The following is a 20475-nucleotide window of genomic DNA, read 5'->3' on the forward strand; positions in this document are numbered from 1 at the left end:
ACTCTTCATTTTCTCTTCGTTACCTAACAAGGCTTGCGTTGATCTTTGCTCATTTCTTATTCTGTTCTAGAATAGTTTGAAGCGGTCTTTCCTTCCCTGGCAGTAGCCATATCCAGTCAGTGTCCAATGATGATTTGGTGAATCACGGAAGAGAGTGTCTATTGACTTCTGCCACAACCATTCCAGATTTAAGTCATGTTCAATAACTTCCCTGTATGGAGCCACGTGCTAGATGGTCAGCTTCGAGTAAGGTAGCCAAATCAAAAGTCCATAGAAGAGATCCTCATCTACTATGATGATGCTTGCAGGAGATTTAGGACCATTTGCTGTCTTCAAGCAGCATGTGATGGGAAGATTTCTGGTACTTTCAAGAACCGGCTGAATTCGAGCTGCCAGGCAAAGTGTAGGCCACAAATTGTTGGACCGCTGGTACTTCAAGCCAAGCAGCTACTAGATTGAAAGAGGTGTTGCAATCAATGGAGGGTTGGTCCTCCTAATGAACCATAAGTAGTTCCAACGGCTTCATTTTTGGAGGGTTGGTCTACTTCAAGGGTCGAACCGACTGCTAGTGGTCCAAATAAACCTTTGACCCAATGTCGGTCTTGGGCCAGTGATAATTCATTCTGCCTACGTTGGTCAGGTATTTGAAGAGGATAATAGGCGCAAAGGCAGTCTTATAAAAAGAGTCTAAGACTATCACGGTGGTATTTCTTTTCCTTGCCAATCCCAACATCTACCTCTACCGTTTAATCCCTTTGATCGAACAACCTCACATATCCTCTCCGCCGCGAACTCGGGGCTGAACAGCTTCTCCTTTGGCATGCTTTTCCAGAAGTCTTTACTTAGATCTGTCATTACAGACCCGGGATGTAGTGCGACACAGGTTGCTTGATCACCACATCGTTGCTTCAGAAAAATATCAACACTTTTGGTAATCGAATTCAAGGCCGCTTTACTTGCTCGGTAAGAATACCAGCCCCCAAGGGCGTTATCTGTAATGCTCCCAACACGAGCGGACATAAAAGCTAGGACTGCAGAGTTTGGCAAAGTGTCGATAGCTTCAACTTTCGCAGATTTACGTGGTAAGAGTGGCAAAAAATGTTTGGCAAGGAGTAAAGGCCCCATGGTATTAATCCGAAAGCTTGTGATTGCATCCTCTAACTGAACCTGCATCGGAGACTTTTCTGGGTACAGTACACCAGGAATGCAGAATGCAAGACGAAGATAAGAGTCCGAGAAACGGGATTTACAAACATTGGCTACGTGAGATATGGTGCCCTCATCCATCACGTCAAGTGGTAGGACATCTAGCCGGTCGTCATCGACATTCAACCCTTCTAAAATGCGTGCTCTGGCGCTGGAGATATCGGTTCTGGCAGTTGCAACCACAGGAAAATATGTGGTCTTCAGTAGGCGTCGAGCCAAATGTAGCCCAATTCCTCGAGAGGCAGGTGTTACTAATATCCATGGCCTCATCATATTAGACTTGGTCAGTCCGAAACACTGACACAAATCCGTTGTGAAAGATGTGGCTTAGGTTCGTTAGAGATCACCCCTGAGAGGTCTTGGCGAATCTTCAAAAAGTAGTCTAAACTTCATTCTAAGGTTTTTCCGAGTGCTTAGTGACCTCTTATACGCTACTATGATTACGTCTGCGCTCCTTGGAGAGACTAACCCCTCTAGAAGAGAAAAACGTCCTAGCATTTTGCATTGATTTGATCATTGCCTAGTGTAGTCAGTCGCTGAGAGGCTTAGTAAAACTGACATTGCACAATGCCCTCCGTACTTTCGGATGCTGACAAGGAGACTGTCAAGAGGACTGTTCCAAAAGCAGCCAACAAGATCCAAGCTGTGGCTGTCGCCCGCTTGTACGTTGCCTACCCTGACAGGCAAAGATGGGCTTATACGGGCTTACAAGGCGCTACGGTGCTCGCCAATGACCTCGTCGGAAATACGTATTGGGTAAAGATGGTAGACATCTCGGTATGTCCTTTACCTGAGATGGAGAGTGTCGAGTCTGGAGCTGATTGAATGACGAGGGCTCCAATCGTGGGGTGATATGGGATCAAGAGATATACGATCCATTCTACTACAACCAAGATAGAACGTTCTTCTTCTCCTTTGAGCTCGAGGAATGTCTCGCCGGTCTTTCATTTGTCAACGAGAAAGAGGCAAAGACCTTCAAAAAGAAGATGGACGATCGAGAGAAGAATGCAAGTAAGGAGACAAGGGCCACTCCGTTCCAGGGTGCTGGGCAAGTAGGTGGTACTGCCACAAATAACAAAACTCATGGTCGTTTTGGACTTGGGAGTCTGTTACACGGCAGTCAACGCCATTCTTCAGCTCCGCAAGTTACATTATCTCAACAACCTTCATCGATCATACCCCGAGAGCCTGCCGTGCAACTTCCAAAGAGCCCAACGAGAGATAGAGCGTCATCTCTTGATGATGTCGATCCCTCATGGCGAGGCATTTTAGGGGAGCTTTTGGAAATGGGCGTCACTGAAGATCAAATTGCACAGAACCAGGATTTCATCAAGAGCTACATCGAGCAGAGCAAAACAAACGGTGATCAGAACAGTGCAAACATTACTCCTTCATCCAATGGTTTCGGTAACGACCGCCGTGCAAACCCTCCTCCGCCGCCACCCCTGGTCCCATCAAATGGGCGATTCAATTCCATCAGCCCACAAACCACAGGCAATAGCTTGTCGAAAAGAGGTCCAGCTCCTGCACCTCCTCAACCACGTAGAAGTCGTCAGGAGAACCAGTCGATTTCATTAACCCGACCCAGGTCTCCTTCTTCGCTTGAGGAGCGAACCCCTTCTCCACCACGGCAGCAGTACCAATTCAGAGCGCCACCTCCAATTGCAGATGCAGGCAAGTTTGCCCAGGTTCCCCCGCCAGCAACACCCGCACGACCTAGGAACGTTTCAAATGTTGCCAATCCTGGCCCTCCACCGCCGCCTCGACCTCCGAAAACACCAATCGAAGATGGAGACGAGGCTAGACCTAAGTTTGGGGTGCCTCCTGCGTTCCTCGGTGAGAGAAGCGCCTCAGCAAAACCTCCACCTCCTCCAAGTCGAGCACCGTTGGCTTCCACATCCGCACACTCAAAAGAAATTAGTCACGGCCACGCTGTTCCACCGGCTGCTGCAGCTCCTCCATTACCTCCGAAACAAACATCCGCTCCAGCTCCCTCTGCAGGTCCACCACCACCGCCGCCAGCGAGACCAAATGCCGCCCCACCACCTCCTCCCCTACCTTCGGCACCACGACCTCTCAACACTCAGCCACCATCATCCATGTCTGGAGTGCCTCCCTCTCCGCCTTCAATACCATCGAACAGCGCACCTCCGCTGCCTCCATTGCCAGCTGCTGGGCCACCGCCACCGCCGCTGCCACCAGGTGGACCCGGCGCGGCTGTACCACCCCTACTCAAGCCTTCCGGGGGCAGGACGATGTTCTAGCATCGATACGTGCTAGTGGAGGCATCGGAGGAGCCGCGCTAAAAAAGTCAATGACAGCGAGAAACGAGACAGAAGCGCCGCAGCGGTCCCGGGCGCAGAAGCAAGTGTCCCCAGTGGTGGCGCTCAGGTACCTTCCTCTGGCGGGGCTGGTTTGCAAAATGCGCTCGCAGTGGCGCTGAGCAAAAGGAATAAGAAAGTCAGTGCAAGTGGTACGTATCTTTTACAAATTTAACTACTGAAGTACTCGTCTAACCTACGTGCTGTCTAGATGACGAAGACGATGATGAAGATGAATGGGACGATGACCCAAAGCGCAAGTAAAGCCACATCGAATTGGAGAGGCGATTCCCCTTCAGCTATGTAATATATGACTGAGCGATGGCGCCTGGCGTTGTGGAAGCAATAGGGACGAGGGTTGGGTAATCGGAAGGTGGCCACGCCAAATCTAGCTAGGCGCCAGTTTTTAGGGGACTGGTCCCCGGGGAGAGCCCTATAAGGCTGGCCTCTTAGGTAGACCATGCCCCAATCTTCTCCCTATAAATTTAGCGTGGCCACCTTCCGATTACCCAACCCTCGGGAGGAGTTTTGCACCTTATCTTATCTGTAAGAACTGACGCCAAGACGACTTAATCTTAGCTCCAAACCTTAGAATCCTATCGACGCCGCGAGTCTTGGCTCGAATCGAGCTTCAATGGAAATGTTTCTGGTGCATGAGTCCAAACTTGCCTGACTTGCGTTGTACCCACCTGAAATGCGATTGGCTACAGTGCCGGCCGCCCCTCCATCCATACCATTACTGCGATATCTCACGCAACAGGCTGGCGAAGATTGGTTCTTTACATCTAGTCCTACTGCTCGCCTCTGTCCCAAATCCCCCAACCGAGCACCGGCAGTACATGGTAAGCGGAAGCTCCTGGCTGCCGCCAGATATAGAAACACCAGCTGCTCTCGCCATGTAGACATCATCCACTCTTCTGTTGGGCCTGAAAATGATTACACTGCCCAACTCGCCACTTGCCAGAGCAGGATACTCGGAAGCTTTACAACGGTGAGGCCTCGCTCCATCATAGCAAATCGCATATATATATCGCGTCAAGCATCGAACGCCTCTAAGCACCTGCTCAAGCGGCTATGGAAAAGAAGTGGCGGAAGCGATGATGATGGAGACATCACGGCCCACGGGCTTCCGCCTCTCCCAAGTTTCCTCGATGATGCCGCTGGTACTAGCCTAGGTAGAAGTAAGGCGGGCAAAGCGAGCAGCGAGTTGAAGCTTCGATGTACAGAAATAGATGAGAGCGGGAACGTTACTACTGTGAATGGTGAATTCAAGAAAAGTGAACTGATCGCTAAGGTGTGTGGGACTGCCGGAGCCGCTTCAGACCTCGCAGGAAACTGATGAGGCAAATAGTATGGACTGCTACCTCGCGACTTACGAAAAATTGATTCGTCTCTCCTTCCTCACATGTTGGTCCGCCCATCGGCGATACTCATCAATCTTTTGCATCTTCGCGTTTTGATCAAGCACAATCGTGTCCTTGTTCTTGATGCCTATGGATCTACAGACTCGTTCACGCAATCTCAATTTATGTATGACCTCTCGGGTAAATTAAGTCAGAAAGAAACTCGACAAGCCGCAGGGCTGCCGTATGAATTCCGGGCTTTGGAAGCCGTCCTCGTCAGTGTCACAACTGGGTTAGAGGCAGAATTTGAGGGTGTCTCGGAACCTGTCGTAAGAGTTTTAAGGGAGCTCGAGGAAGATATTGATAGAGACAAGCTTCGACACCTGCTGGTCTTTTCAAAAAAGCTAGGCACGTTCGAACAAAAGGCTCGACTTGTACGAGACGCCATCGATGATTTGTTAGAGGCTGACGATGATCTGGTGACTATGTACTTGACTGAGCGTTCGCAAGGCAAGATCCGAGAGGAGCATGATCATACCGAAGTTGAGATGTTGTTGGAGTCGTATCACAAGTTGTGCGACGAGGTCGTTCAAGTCAGTGGGAACTTAGTCAATAGTATTCGCAACACCGAAGAAATGTGCGTTGGACTCCCTCTTTTTCGAACCCGCCCGTTTGTTATATTGCTAATGGTTCGATGCTCCCTTATAGAGTCAAAGCGATTCTAGACGCCAATCGCAATTCCCTCATGCTACTGGACCTCAAATTCTCGATTGGTACTCTAGGGATCGGATCGGGGGCATTCGTTGCATCACTTTATGGCATGAATCTCAAGAACTTCATAGAAGAGTCTGATCTTGGTTTTGTCGGAGTCACAGGCTGGTCGCTTGTCTTTGCAATTGCGGTTTGCGCCTACGGATTGAAAAAGCTGAGGAAGGTGCAGAGAGTTAGTATGTGGGGAGAACGGGGTAGAGGTGAGAAAGGCAGCTGGAGGGACGTTAGCGGTCCTGTCAGATCAAGGATGGAGACAGAGGCGAGGAAGGAGAAAATGGAAAGGCTCAAGACAGGGTACAATGTTGGGTATGAGGACAAGCCTACAGAGAGCCTATTACCGCCGCTCAAGGAGTGAGAGCTGAATGGTCCAGCTCTGATGAATGCACAGCATTGGCGTTTTTGGATTGCATTGCTGGCGCATGATGAATAGATACCCATCTTCATACAATCTAGGTGACAATACCCCACTCAAAAGATGTGAACAGTTAGTAGCCTGGAACAAGATACTGCTCATTCTGTTTGAACATGCAGCTCGGCCTGGAAAAGGTGTCTGAGTGTTTCCATTCTATGCTTGCATTGGTAAAAATGCCACCCCCCGGTACCGGTCAATGAGATCTCACTGATCCTGTATCTGCCGTATGATTGCAATCGGTAATCCTCATCCGCACCTCTTTCCGTAAGATAGGAGCAACAAAGCCTCTAGAAATGCGCATGCGTTCAAGAGCGGGAGCATCGTCTTACGATTTCATTTGCCAAAGCTTGGATCTGACACTGCACAGCCTCCCGCTCAATTTGGCAAAACCTCTCGAGAAGCAAGACTTGAACAAAGCCTTTAATTTCGCTTTGCCTTGAGACAGGTCGTTGCGGTTTCTGCGACGCCGAAGTCTCTACCGATAGTAGTCGCTGTTCAAGAACCTGAGAGGGTTTTCCTTCCGCATTAAAACCCCGCCTCCCTAACTCCTTGACCAACAACTGTTTGACGCGTCGCCTGGCATTATTCCTTACGACTTTCTTGTACTGCAAACCCATCGTATTTCCACTCACACTAAGGTGAAGACGGTCTGCATATCTTGACGAAGGACTACCGAGCATTTTCGCTCGGAACCGTTCCATGCGAGGCCGAAGTACGTGCGTAGGATCGGCCAAAATGTGACGCACGGTATGAGGAAGCTGAGGGCCGGGCGAGATCAACAAGGCAACACATTTCAGTGGCCGAGCCTTCATAGATCTGGAAATTGGATATGCTCAGAGCATGAAAAGCGTCCGTTGCGGAAGCGATGTCCCTTAGTGACAATGATCTTACCAAGAACGGTCGTCAGGCTATAGAAAAGAAAACAAGTGGATGATGAGTCAGCGTGGCTGTAGGCGGTCTTGGCGCCCCGCCAAAGCGACCTTTGCCCCACTGGTTGCAAGAATTCTTGGATTTGAAGCAACTAGACATTCCAGACCGAAGCCGCAAGCCTTTTTAAAGTCTGTTTGAAGCTCACTGAGTCAATATGCCGAAGAATAAAGGAAAAGTAATACACGAGCAACCTCCATTTGCTGTGCTTTCGTTCTGACCGTAACTCATTAGGGCGGTAAAAACCGACGTCGTGGAAAGAATGAAAATGACAACGAAAAACGAGAGCTGACGTTCAAAGAGGACGGGCAAGGTAATATCAGACAAAGTCAACAAAGAATGTAAATGAGTTCATCTTACCTCACAGAGTACGCACAAGTCGTAAAAATGTTAGGCAACGGTCGGCTAGAAGCTCTCTGCTTCGACGGAGAAAAGCGTCTTGCGCACATCCGTGGAAAATTACGGAAGAAGGTCTGGTCAGTATACACCAGAACTGGTCACGATCTTACGCTATTTCACGTTGAACTGATCCAAAGCTCTGTAGGATAAACCAAGGCGATATCATACTGCTCTCTCTCCGGGACTATCAAGACGAAAAGGGAGACGTTATACTAAAGTATTCGGCGGACGAGGCAAGAAGTCTGAAAGCGTACGGAGAATTACCGGAAAATGCCAAGATCAACGAGACTGATACGTATGTTACACGGCTGCTTTCTTCAGTGTCCGGCGAGTATTAACATTGTGTTGCAGGTATGGTCATGAAGGGGTAGACGACAACGTGGAATTCGACGAGGACCGAGGCAACAGTAGTGATGACAAGGAGCTTGATGTGGACGAGATCTGACGGAACAATGCCTTGCAAGCGTAACAGCGCGCATCGCGATATGCATTGGCGTACAAAGAGCGTAGGGTCGGCGGGAGACCGAGTGTCAGGGGGCGATCTGCGTGCCTGTCGTATGCACTAGCATCGTGGGAAAGCGGCTTCAAGTCTGCAGGCGGATTCAAATGGATTCACGACCGGGTCGAAGGGAAGCCATGCACAAAGCACTAGAGCGTGAACAGATCAATGAATGAATGAACAAATGAATAGAATTGTATGTTTACGTACATGCACCTGGCATTTATGTGCGAGTCTGGAGGGGTCTAGCTCGAACGTATAATTTAGGTAATTCTCTAAAAACACCGTATTGCTTTTTCCAACCCCGCCTGATCTGCTCGTTAGACATCACCAATGCCCTCCGCAAGCACATCGACTCCGGTCAAATTGTCACTACCACTGGTGAGGACGCATGTTCCCAAGACGCATCGCATACAAAAACACTAAGATTCCGCCAGGAGTACCAGCAAGATTTGTATGCGGAGCTTGACGATGAGGATGAACTTATCATCCTTGCACGTGGACTGGGTCTTCTTCGAATCGTCACGAATGTTTTACACTCCTATGACGCAGCAGGAAACAACCTTGTCGTTATTGTTGGCGCCGATGAGAGGGAGAATGGGTGGATTGGAGAGGCTCTCGCTGAACATGCCGCCGTGAGCGGCAGCCCAGCTGCGAGAGGCCTAAATCTGGTAAATACGGACATGGTAAGCGTAGGCACACGGTGGGTGTGAGGACAGAATTGATTTCAGCACACAATACTTACGGCTGGATAGTGAGAAGATGTATGTACAAGGAGGTGTTTTTAGCATTACGTCCAGGATTCTAGTTGTCGATCTACTCTCGAGTATGTGATCAGCGAAAGGGGATGGGTATCACGAAGCTGACTTCACAGAGCTCCTGAACCCGGAAGCTGTGACCGGACTGATCGTCTTGCACTCTGAAAGGTAACTCCTTACGTCTCCATGGTTATTAGACTAGGAAATTCACATCACGCAGGATAGTGGCTACATCCGTCGAAGCCTTCATTGTGCGCATCTATCGGCAAGGGAACAAAGTTGGCTTCCTCAAGGCCTTCTCAGACAGCCCGGAGCCATTCATTGGAGGATTTGCCCCATTGTCGAGCATGATGCGCAACCTTTTCATTCGAAAGACATCCCTATGGCCACGCTTCCACGTCACTGTGGCTAAGTCGTTGGAGGGGCGTAAGAAAGCCGAAGTCATTGAACTCGACGTCCCAATGACTGATACCATGCGAGACATCCAGAACGCGATCTTGGAGTGTGTCGAGGTAAGTATTGGTGAACTCAGGAAGACAGGTACGGGCCTGGAATTGGACGACTGGACGCTTGATAGTGCACTTCATAAGAATTTTGATGTCATTGTCAGAAGACAGTTGGATCCTATATGGCATCGCGTCAGCTACAGAATCAGGCAGATTGTCAATGACCTCACCGTTCTCCGAAGCATCTTGCAGTACGTAGAAAACTCGCTGTAAGGTTCAAAGATTTTGACCCTCCATAGTGCACTCCTCACCTACGACTGTGTTTCTTTCAACAAATACCTGGACACTATTCTCGCAGCGCATCAGCCTCCTCCAGGCTCGAACCGTCAAAATCAATCACCTTGGCTTTTTCTAGATGCAGCAAATACTATTTTTGAGACCGCTAAGCGTAGAGTCTATGCTGGGAGGCCGACGGAAGGCGACACTTCGGGTCTGTCTAGCAACCTGCCAGGTTCCCTCCATCCTGTGCTTGAGGAGCAGCCAAAGTGGGCGTTACTAGCTGAGGTTCTCGACGAAATAGAACGAGATGCTTACTTCAACCCAAGTCTTCGTGATGACTCAAATAATATAGTTCTAATCATGTGCTCAGATCAGGGAACGTGCCGTCAGCTGCGTGAATACATTCAAAACATGCATATCCATCTCAGACCGGACGGAGAAAGTACCGCAGGAGAAGACGAAGACTATTTCAAACCTTCTGCAGACTTCACGATGAGGAGAAAGCTGCGCAAATACTTGGACTGGAAAAGAGACTTCGCCAAAATTAGTGCCTCGCTTTTCGCTGAAAATCAAAAGGCCTTAGAAGGTTTCACTTCCGTGAGTGATCAACGAGGCTCAAAAGGCTATCGGGGCAAGGGTCCCCCAAACAAGAGACGCCGCGTTCGAGGGGGAGCTGCTACGGCTGCTGGTGGAGGAAGACCACTTTCTAGTGCGATGCAGGTTGCTGAGGAAAAGGGATCCCATGTTGCTACGTTGATGGCGGAAATACAACCAGATGAAGCAGATCGAGAATTGAAAGATGAGACTGTGATCGATGACCTTGACGATTTGGAAGACTTTTACGAACTCTATGATATGAGCGAACTTGTTGTGATTCACCCATATGATGGAGACATGGACGAACACTTGCTTGACGAAGTGAGGCCAAGATACGTCATTATGTATGAGCCTGATGGGGCGTTCATTCGGCGCGTTGAAGTTTATCGGAGCTCGCACAACGATCGAAACGTGCGGGTGTACTTTCTCTATTATGGAGGCTCAGTCGAAGAGCAACGGTACTTGAGCGCAGTCAGGAGGGAGAAAGACGCCTTCACAAGGCTGATTAAAGAGAAAGGGGCAAGTATCTGCCGTTCAGAGCTGCAAACCAACGCTAACAAGGTCTTTAGAACATGGCAATCACAATTACCCATGATCCGACAGCTGATGATCCTCAAGAGGCTTTTCTGCGCACGGTGAATACCCGTATTGCTGGGGGCGGCCGAATTGCAGCTACTGCTGAGCCACCACGCATTGTGGTAGACGTCCGCGAGTTTCGCTCGTCACTGCCCTCTTTATTGCATGGGCGTTCCAACATCGTTGTACCTTGTATGCTCACTGTGGCGGACTACGTCTTGACTCCCAGCATCTGCATTGAGCGAAAGTCCGTCCGCGACCTCATCTCCTCCTTCAAAAGCGGCCGCCTATTCAACCAAGCGGAGACAATGCTCCAGCATTACAAATTTCCAATGCTTCTGATCGAATTCGACCAGAACAAGTCGTTCACGTTTGACACATTTGGCACCGACCATACGACGGCCTCGCTTAAGGCCGACAATCCATCCGACTTGCAATCCAAGATCACGCTGCTCACATTAGCCTTCCCACGACTAAAGATCATTTGGTCCAGCAGCCCATATCAGACAGCTGAGATCTTTGAGGAACTGAAGAAGCAGCAAGAGGAGCCTGATCCGATCAAAGCCGTCCAGATTGGCCTTGTTGCAGGTGAAGATCCTAGTGACCAGAGCTTCAATCAGACACCGCAGGACATGATGCGCGCCATTCCTGGCGTCACGGAGAAGAACCTCAGCAGAATCACTCTAGAAGTGCAGAGTCTCCAGGAAGTCAGCAACCTGACGGAAGATGAGCTGGATTTGATCGTTGGCAAAGAAGCAGGCAGGCAAATCCATCGATTCTTGAATCGAAGCGTATTAGATGACTGATGGACAATCTATACTTTTCGGCAACCTCGTGAACCGACTGGTTAGGGAAGTCGGTGTCCTACTGCGCTCTTTGGTCGGCTGCTGGAACCCCGCAAGGAGGCCCCACCAAGGCCCAGGCTCCAATTCTTCTGATGTATGACGTATCCTTCACCCTCAGCAACCGAAAACATCAGAAGCAACAGCATCCTCGACCTTCACTCCTCCACGGAATCCTATCACATCCTATCACACTCTATTGCGTAGTCCAGTACCTTATCAGCTTACAAGGCTTCGCCGATAATCATGCCTGTCCACCCCTCGGAAGAAGATGCACCCTCTGGGCTCACTGAGAAAGTGGCCAAAGATCCCTCCTCTGCTACTAATTCGACGGCCTCCGAGCATCCAGGCCATTCAAACGAACACAGCCCAGGCGGAGCCACGGCTCAGGACTTTATGAGCAAGGGTCCGCAAATTCCGAAAAATATGCAAGGTAAGCCTCAGCTTTTTGGACACCTTTCCGTGAAAATCACTGATCAGTGAACCTTACAGATCTGCCGCCCAAGGCTAGCCGGGAGGAGACGGAGCAGAAGTTGAAGGAATTGAATCAGTAGGAATCAGGTGACGACCAAAGCTATGATGGGATATGAGTAATGTTCTGCAAGATTCTCTTGATGCACACATCATGTGCGGTTGCGACGCCACCGCAATCAAGATCTGTGCTTTGAGTAGTTCAAATACTTGTTACTGCCGCCATTCTGCCCTCGGAAAGAAATACATTTACTTCCTTGCTTCGAAATGCTCCGTCAACAGAGGTGACGTTCACGTTTTGCTTGATTTCTTCCCCAATTTTCCTGGGATGATGGCAAAGATAGCGCTTACCCGGTCGTTACCTTTTTACAGAGACACCATCCCATGTCTCATTGCTGTTCTTTCAATTTCTACCCGAGCAGGCGCGCATACACTGCACCAGCTCCTTTGCCTCCACCTGAGCAAAAACCCCACCCTCATCGTCCACCCCAATTGCAAGAATGACTTCATCATCAAGATAACCCATGTGCATATCCTCACTCCGATCCCCATGACTCGCCTTTCTTGGTTTCCTTCCCCACGCATATGAAATGCTTACCGTGTAGGTGAAGCTGGCCCAATGACCTTTCCCACCATACGGCTCACTAGCATTCTTTGGAATTCGCGCCTTGGTCGCCGCCACAATCTTTGCGTTCTCTGGATCGTCGTCCCAACTCTCAGATGGTGTCCAACCTAACGCCGACTCATTCCGCATCAGGATAGGATGCTGTGATATGCCGATCATATGGAAAGGTGGGGTGGATGACCAAGCGATGAAGAACCGTTCGTACCGCATTGGAAGTTTCAGCGCGTTCGATACTTTGCGGTGGACGAGTGCGAAGAATATCGAATTCTCTGGTGTGTCCTTGCATTTTTGGTCGGACCGATTGCAGAGGACCAAGCGGAGGGCGTTAGTTGCTTGATGCCATTTCATGAGCTTCCGCTTGTCGTGTTCTACTTCGCGCTTAGGCTTGTTGGTGCTATTGTAAGAGGCATGCTGCTTCGCAATCTCCTCCTCGAAGGCGTTGTGCAAGCAAGGACTTTCCAGTGGGTCCGTCAAATTCGGAGTGGTCAGGCCGTTCCCGAGCATTTTGGCGAGAGTACGACCGCGTGTGCTGTCGGATGTGGCGGGAAGATCGTAGTGGATGAAGGCTTCACCGCTGGGTAAGAAAAACAGCATCCAATTCTTCTCGATTGGAGAGCGGGACTTGCGGGGGTTTCGTGTGAGTTCAGTCATGGACGGATAGGACTTCAAAGGCCCCAGTGACGGTTGATCAGGAGCAGATGACAGTAGGGCGTCCAAGGGACTGTAGGTGCTACGAAGGTCAATCACCCAAAGCCCGAAGCACGCATAACGAGACCTATTACATAGTCAATTTGGCGAGAAATCGGCTTAGGCTGGGCGGTGACACACTGAGTATTCATCATCATGAGAGGCTCACCTTTTCCACTCCAAAATATCCTGGGATCGTGGAAACCTGGGATATCGGCGTATGCGGTGAACTTTCCGTCGCACCGCTCGGCCGGTGTGGGTGGCACGCTGATGGAGACTGGACTGTGAACGCATCTTAAACCTCCAGACGGTCCAAGCTGCCTCAAGTCATCAGTATTGCATTCTTTCTCTCCCGTTCTGGCATTCTCCAATCTCCCCACTTGGCACAAATTGGCTTCACAAAGTACGTTTTCTTGATGATTTCCATTCGTAAGGATTCTTTCAACAAGGAGGTATTGGTTAGACGACCAATATGGCAGGGCGATTATGGTTGGATTCCAGAATGTTCGAGTCTCGGATATAGTTGGGTTGGGTGGTATCTGGGAGATATTTCTCAAAATGTTTGGTAATCGTATGTGCCCTGTAAAGCGGTTTGGTGTCCCAGAGCATTGAAACAAAACCTGCAGATGTGGGTCATCTTTGGATGTCGGCCTGAAATTATAAGACGCGTGCTTATTGCTGAACTTGTTGGACTGGTGGCTTGGTATTGTTAAAGAAAGCTTAGAAGCATTTCTGATGGAAAGGATGTCGTAGGAAGGATGCCTCACGACACGCACGCCTTGAGACGAAACTCGCTCTGGGTGGAACGTGAAAGTCGGAAGGTCTGGAGACGGAAATGTGCGGTAGAGAATAGTGAAAGTGACAAAGACCAGAGCGGGAAGTAGGAACCTCCGGAAGGGAGGGAGGTAAATCATTCTTCGTTGGCATTTGATAGAATGTTTATGGCTGTGGGAGCTTAAAGTGAGTGTCAAGGCAACAATTAACAACACTAGACAAGACGCAATGACGATTGCCACATACCATCCCATCTAGGCCGAAATGAAAGAGATTAAGGAGTCTGGTCATGTAATGAGGACTGTCAAACGGGTTATATGCTTACCAGAGCCATTCGTACTTAATCACAAACATAGCCAAAACCATTGTATGTCTCTAAAATCCTCCAACGCCACGCTTCGGCAATACGCCAACTTTTACAGCCAATTTACAGCCCTTCCTTGCGCCGTCACTGATCATCTAAAAGTGGCGTAATGTTTCATCATCACTATGGTCATAGCTGTCTTGTCTGTCCAGACCTTCTGCTTCAAGCGTCTGACCTCGAATACCAAAACTTAGGAGAAACCCAAGAAAGGCAACGCCAGCGAAGACACCAAATGCGACGGCCTCACCTTTCGGCTCGACGTGCGTAGTCAGAGAGAAGAGTCCTCCCGCCAAGAAAGGGCCAATAGCACGACCAGCTGCTGAAAGTGTTTGTGCTAATCCATTCAGAGTGCCTAAAACAGAGTGCGTGGGCGCGGAATTTGTAAGCTAGTACGAATAGAAAGTTAGGTGCAGTCCTCAAAGGAGGCGCGCAGGACTCACTAATAGAAGGAAACTCGTCAGGCAGCCTACAGCGGCGAGTGATTTGATTAACAGGACGACTCCAAGCTCGACCCACAACCAGCCTTTGCCACTAGGTATGCCTCCGTCGCCGTTTCCTATCTTCTTGTAGCCAACCCAAGGTGTTAACAGAAAGGCGAGGGCTATGCCAGCAATGCAAACACGATATGTGACCTTGTTACCCATGTTGTCTCTCACTCTCCCAAAAACTCCGAGTTGAAAAACGATGGTTGCAGCTCCCGCAAAAGCGAGCGTGAATCCGATTTCTCCAGGTGATAAATCACGTCCGCGAGGGGCAATGCTTGCCCGAAGATAGGATATAAAGCGTTGTATGATATGTTTGAGAACTGAAAAATCAAGTACGTAGTTAACAATAAGACAGTATCGCGACGGAAAATATGGGAGGACGAATGCTCAGAGTTTCGATGCGGTAAAAATTCTGGAATCGACTCTTCTGAGTCTGCGTCTGAATCAGTATCGTCTCCCAGAAGAGCCGAATCCTCGCCGTACGATGGCTTGTGTGAGCCATTTGGCGCGTTGACAAGACTTGTCCTTGACGATTTTGCAAATTGCCACACCTGCGAGAAGCCATTGACCACTCGTTTGCCCAGAGGTGGCAGCTTCCTGGCTTCTTCTAGACTTTCGTCGAGAAATATCATGCTGACAATTAGGTCGACGACCAGAACACCAACAGCCACCAGATTTGGCCTCAGGTAAGGATAGGGGTTTCTGGTGGAAAAATGTGCGTCCCTAGCTACGAGCAAGCCACCCAGCACGGGCCCTGTGATTCCACCCAGACCGTATATGATAGGAAGGTATATGAAGGCACGACTCTGATTACTTCGATCCGTGATCTCTCCCAAGCACGTGCTCACGACTCCTTGATTTCCGTTGCCCAAGCCCATGATCACTTGCACTACTACCGCCTGCCATAAGGTCCTAACGAAGCCGAAGGCCAAGAAACAAGCAGCTGTGATCAGAGTTCCCAACAGAACGACGGGTTTGCGGCCAATCTGATCCGAGAGCCACCCCCAGAAGAAATTGGTGGTGAATTGGGCAAGAGCGAACGTCGAAGCGATGGTACCAACGTAGAGGCCAACCTGTCCCGGGCCTACCTCTGGGAATGTGGAAGCCATTTTTGGAAGATAGGGGCCGATACTATTCAAGGCAGTCTGCTCACAGAGCGAGATAAATGCCAGGACACACAATTGTTTCACTGGTAATGGGGAAGCATCCTCTGACTCGTGAGAGGACGCTCGTTGGTGGCGGTACAATGCATCTGTTGAGGAAGCGTTCGAAGGAGGTTGTCCCTTGGATTTTGGAGGAGGGGTGGGGAACGTTTGGTAGTGAATTGCAGAGGGTTGACGGCGAAAGTCATTGATGCTGGGGCGAACCATGGCTCGTCCAAGGGAGGACGAGAGCAAATCACGAGTCTCTGGTGAGGGCGCCGACACCGCCCCAGCAAATAAATTTATGGAGGGAGTGGCGGCACACGGATACTGAATCGACTCATCTGTGTTGTCCGTTGTGCCAGGCTACGAACCCAAGAAACTGGCTCGCGGAGAAGGTCGCTGCTCATTGTCCAGAAAACCACTAGCTCTAAGCGCGGAATCTTAGCCCTAGAACTATGCTGAACCTATCTGACGAAGCCTACCTACCATCAACCTCAGACTTCGTTTTCACATAGCATCACTTATGTCTCCTTTGGTCTACGACTATACGAGAGCTCGTTTTTGCATATGCTGCATTCCACCCAGCCTTTGTACCCTACGAATCCGCGTATCAGCCGTCCCGCGTCCCTCAGCATCACATTGAGCGGATATCTGCCGCCGATGCTTCGCTCTCCTTTTTTTCTTGCTGTCCAGTCAACCAGAACAACTCTCGTAGTCTTTGTTCCTTCTCAGCCTCTAGGTATCGATTAAAATTAGCCTCTTCTTGGTCGTACGCTGTGCCCTGGTAGACCTCCTGCGGGAGGAACGCGCATTCGTCTCCAACAGACGCAAGGTGCTGGCAAACGTGAGCGTGTAGGAACATTGCTACGCGTTGATTTCCGAGCTCCGTCAGTCGCATTCGTGCCGGGTCCAAGCTTTCATCGAGGTACAAGTCCCCTGCAACTTCGTGGGTCACGTCCGAATCGAGCCAGCCAGAAGTATCTACCCAGAAGACTGATCGGTCTCCGTGCGCTCTAAGTCTGTTGACTATGTTTTGTGTTGCGTGCTCAAGGCGCCCAGTCAGGGGACGCATGATAAATATGGGTACCGAGGCCGGTACATTATGAGGAATAACTCCAGGGAAGCCTAGTCGCTCGCTCAGAACTATGGCTGGATGTCTCTCGTAGCCTAACCTTCGGATTCCCTGGACCAAAGAAATATAAGTATTTTCAAAGGACTCCGATAGCTGCCACATAGTTTGATTGTATTCGGCCTGATATCTTTTGAATGAGAAATGATCGGACTCGCCAAGATTAATAACCTGTGAATGATGAGCATCGACCGTAAAGCCTACAAAGGGAGACTTTGTACGTACTAATACGTCTGGAATGTAGCTTGTAAACATCCAAGGAAGTTTAAAGTATTCGGTGCTATATGGTCCACTGCGTGGTTGATCAGTATTCGAGATGATTGTGTAGGGCTTGACAGACAAGACCTGCGAAAGAACACATCACCAACCCCTACTGGGAAGCCGTTGCCTCCAATGCATTCTTGAATCAAACACATACCGTCCACCCAGATACCAACGTGATCTGCCTTGAACATCTCTCCAAGTAGATACTCCCATCCTGTTACGCCAGCCAGCAACCTTTCTGTTGCTCCTGTGCGGGCGGAGGAGCCAGGGAAATCGGTCACAACCTCCAATATCTTCTTCCTATCTTGGTTGGCGACCACGAGATCTGATTCGATTTCGTGAGTTTGATGGAAATGCTTAAGTCGATTCGTCCCGTCATTTTCAAGCTCACTGAGCCCAGCTCTATGCTTTTCCCCAACATTAGAATTCTCGGGTCGCAGTATGTCTTCATCAATGTAGACATCGTCCAACATCGATCCAGCGACCTTGATCAAGAAGCCACCTTTACTGAGCCAAAGACCTTCCAACTCCACAATCCCGCGCCCACCGTCATCGATCATTGGTGCTACTATACGGATATGGTGCTCATGATGTCGAGAAAGAGTGTTGAAAGAAACAGTCACGAGCTTAGATGCATTGGATAGGATTACATACTCAGCGTCATCAATACGAGCTAGGAGGGATACTGGTGGAGATGGCGCCTGATTTGCAGCTAAAGGGTGAAATGAGAGATGGTCCGGAGCTTTGTAGATGGTTGGTGATGTTTGCGCAGCAGTTGAGGTCGCTGAGTTCGACGTAGGTCCAACAGGGGCATTGTGAAGCGCGATAAAGAGCGAAGTTGTGTTCTTTACCACGATGTCAAAATATACACCTTAAAATTGGTCAGAGCGGCAACTTTTTGTGAGATCGTAAGTAGGATGTACCCGGAAATGTACCGTCTTTGCGCAAGTGATTTGGTGTTGCCGTCCAGCGGCCCATGAACTTGTGTGCATTAGCTAGGTCGATCTCACGTAGAGGTCGCGAGCATACATGGATTTTGGGATTCGTAACAGGGTAGAATTGGTAATTGTGCATCCGTCTCTCGGTCAACAGGCCTTTTCCTAGCCCGGCAGCATTCAGTTTGACCTCATCCAATTCTTGTCTCCCACCATTGAACCACCAGATTGTCAGTACTAGAGCTGCAAAGAACAAAAAAATAGATTTGTTGCCGATCCGTTGCATTCTGCGGTGCCAACTAATCCGATTTCTAGATTCGCGATGACGAGACGGAAAGGGGAATGGAGTCGGAACTTTAAGACTTGCTGAGCGAAGGGGAGAATAGCTGGTAATGCCAAAAGGTGTCTCTGAACCAAAGGGCGTCCCTCCCGGTGTTGATGCTGGAGTACATGCATATGGGGTCCTGATCGGGGTGGCTGAGCCTGAATGGCGAGGGGAGCCGGTGCTATTTAGGGCAAGGGCAAGTTGTAGATTCGGCCGCTGTCGAAAAGGTGGTGGTTGCGACATTATCTCACACTTACTCCACAAATCAGTCCTGGATGGTGTGGGGCGAGGAGTTGCAAGTTAGATGTGATGAAATTTGATGGCGAAGCGCGATTTGCCTGGACTGTCAACACTCGGGAAGGGACCGGCCGCGACACTTTGCTAAGGTAGAACATTGAGAAATGGCTTCGAGCACACAGATTGATCAATTGATCGGATGTCTCAGACAAATACCAGCACCAACGCTCTTGCCTTACCGTCAGAGTCTCCAACCAAAGTCGTACCTGCCTCATAACACTTGCGGCAGATGCTTCTCCTTATCACGGATTTGAACACCCTCTGACCTCACTACACATAATTATGGCGAATCTCCACTTGCATCATCTTGCTGCCTTTAAGGCGAGAAATGTTCCCCACCCTAACCCGACAAGGCTTCCAGCCACGGTCCTGTATTGGACAGGCAAAAGAGAATGCTGGAGGATGTTGACTGCTGGCCACAATTTATAGCCTGCAAGCATGATTGGTACCGTTTGCTATTGACGTCAGGCCTCTGTTCACGCAGCAATCGTACCAGGACCCACCTCCTTTACAGCAGCCCAACACATCTTTGGAGGGACACCTCTTAATAAACGAGTGACTCCAATGTAACCAACAACGTTCGGAAGGGCAGCCACAGTCTGATCTAGCACGACCTTAATTAAGGTGTTTTTCGCACTCAATTTTTTCTCCACTTCAGCGCCGTTGCCTCCCTCGTCAACCTTGACCTTCTTCAGTTTGTAGGATGGAAAGATTTGTTCTATTTTCTGCTGCCAAAGAAAGTTTGGAGACGTGGCGAGCAATCCATAGACAAGGAGTGAGAAGTAATGGGGGGGATCCCCGGGATTCAGATAGTGGGCAATGAAGCATGAGCAAAGCGTAATGAAGAAAGATTGAATGGAAACTGAGACCAACGGCGAGGGCATAGCTGTTGTGGTATGGCTCATGGATTAGAGGCGTAACATGTAGTACTCAAGCATCTAGACGAGGCAGATTGAATGCGTCGCACTTTGCAATTGGAGTAGACTTCGCTGATGTTCAGGTACCATCTGCCTCCAATTTTTCCGCGCCTAAACCGCAGGTCGGAAGAATGCCAAGATGCAAGGCTCAGGCAGCTGCATATCGATGGGAAAGCGAACAATTTATCGACAAGGGATGATCGATCTAGAGTACACTACTTCTATAGTCTTGTCTAAAATATAAATGCTTTGAAATGTTGGCCTAGGCTTAAATAGCATTTATTAGCAAATAATCTACAAGGCGCCTCACTTGTCGTGTACAAAACGATCGTTGTCGGCTGTTTTAACCAGGCATCGAGAGGTACTACTCTTCACAGGGCACAGTGAGTGCCTGTTCTTGCCGAGAGCTCTAGCGAGTATCTTGGTCAGCAGTGAAACTTGCAGAAGTACTGACAGGATGAGATAGATCTTTCCCCTCAGTGATCTTGGTGTAAAACAGTGAGATCATGCTCTTGAAGAGTCACGTACTATCTAGTGCATTTGTTGTTTAATCATAGGGGGAGACAGATAAAAAGCATGGTACCAACCTCTGAAGATTTTAAATGTTGTAATAGCCAAGAATCAGCACATTCTGCAACGTGAGATTCTACTCAAGAGCCTGGTAAGTCAACCTGTTAGCGG

At 49.4% G+C, this 20475-nt stretch overlaps 7 protein-coding genes across 7 annotated transcripts; 3 read left to right on the forward strand and 4 right to left on the reverse strand.

Annotated features, from left to right (window-relative positions):
• Positions 1–1773: 1773 nt before the first annotated feature.
• KY384_006421 (uncharacterized protein) lies at positions 1774–5996 on the forward strand (the record flags this gene model as incomplete). The annotated part of the gene is made up of 8 exons (XM_044814917.1): positions 1774–1983; positions 2040–3425; positions 3487–3679; positions 3739–3787; positions 4288–4369; positions 4597–4821; positions 4879–5507; positions 5579–5996. The coding sequence occupies 8 exons, from the start codon at positions 1774–1776 to the stop codon at positions 5994–5996; spliced, it is 3192 nt and encodes a 1063-aa protein (XP_044668017.1).
• Positions 5997–7137: 1141 nt separating this feature from the next.
• On the forward strand, positions 7138–7824 carry EIF1AY (Eukaryotic translation initiation factor 1A, Y-chromosomal; the record flags this gene model as incomplete). Its single annotated transcript, XM_044814918.1, has 5 exons — positions 7138–7158; positions 7215–7293; positions 7348–7456; positions 7525–7674; positions 7731–7824. 5 exons carry the CDS (start codon positions 7138–7140, stop codon positions 7822–7824), a joined length of 453 nt encoding a protein of 150 aa, XP_044668018.1.
• Positions 7825–8211: 387 nt separating this feature from the next.
• KY384_006423 (uncharacterized protein) lies at positions 8212–11340 on the forward strand (the record flags this gene model as incomplete). The annotated part of the gene is made up of 7 exons (XM_044814919.1): positions 8212–8259; positions 8316–8581; positions 8634–8704; positions 8753–8804; positions 8857–9333; positions 9382–10429; positions 10528–11340. The coding sequence occupies 7 exons, from the start codon at positions 8212–8214 to the stop codon at positions 11338–11340; spliced, it is 2775 nt and encodes a 924-aa protein (XP_044668019.1).
• Positions 11341–12250: 910 nt separating this feature from the next.
• On the reverse strand, positions 12251–13123 carry KY384_006424 (uncharacterized protein; the record flags this gene model as incomplete). Its single annotated transcript, XM_044814920.1, has 1 exon — positions 12251–13123. One exon carries the CDS (start codon positions 13121–13123, stop codon positions 12251–12253), a length of 873 nt encoding a protein of 290 aa, XP_044668020.1.
• A 1269-nt stretch (positions 13124–14392) lies between these two features.
• KY384_006425 (uncharacterized protein) lies at positions 14393–14941 on the reverse strand (the record flags this gene model as incomplete). Its single annotated transcript, XM_044814921.1, has 2 exons — positions 14393–14683; positions 14738–14941. The coding sequence occupies 2 exons, from the start codon at positions 14939–14941 to the stop codon at positions 14393–14395; spliced, it is 495 nt and encodes a 164-aa protein (XP_044668021.1).
• An 8-nt stretch (positions 14942–14949) lies between these two features.
• KY384_006426 (uncharacterized protein) lies at positions 14950–16152 on the reverse strand (the record flags this gene model as incomplete). Its single annotated transcript, XM_044814922.1, has 1 exon — positions 14950–16152. The coding sequence occupies one exon, from the start codon at positions 16150–16152 to the stop codon at positions 14950–14952; it is 1203 nt and encodes a 400-aa protein (XP_044668022.1).
• A 409-nt stretch (positions 16153–16561) lies between these two features.
• Positions 16562–19761, reverse strand: KY384_006427 (uncharacterized protein; the record flags this gene model as incomplete). Its single annotated transcript, XM_044814923.1, has 5 exons — positions 16562–17348; positions 17402–18191; positions 18244–18301; positions 18350–18498; positions 19371–19761. 5 exons carry the CDS (start codon positions 19759–19761, stop codon positions 16562–16564), a joined length of 2175 nt encoding a protein of 724 aa, XP_044668023.1.
• Positions 19762–20475: the final 714 nt, after the last annotated feature.

The sequence above is a fragment of the Bacidia gigantensis genome, assembly GCF_019456465.1.
Source record: "Bacidia gigantensis strain McMullin 20006 chromosome Unknown contig_249, whole genome shotgun sequence".
NCBI classification, from domain to species: Eukaryota; Fungi; Ascomycota; class Lecanoromycetes; order Lecanorales; family Ramalinaceae; genus Bacidia; species Bacidia gigantensis.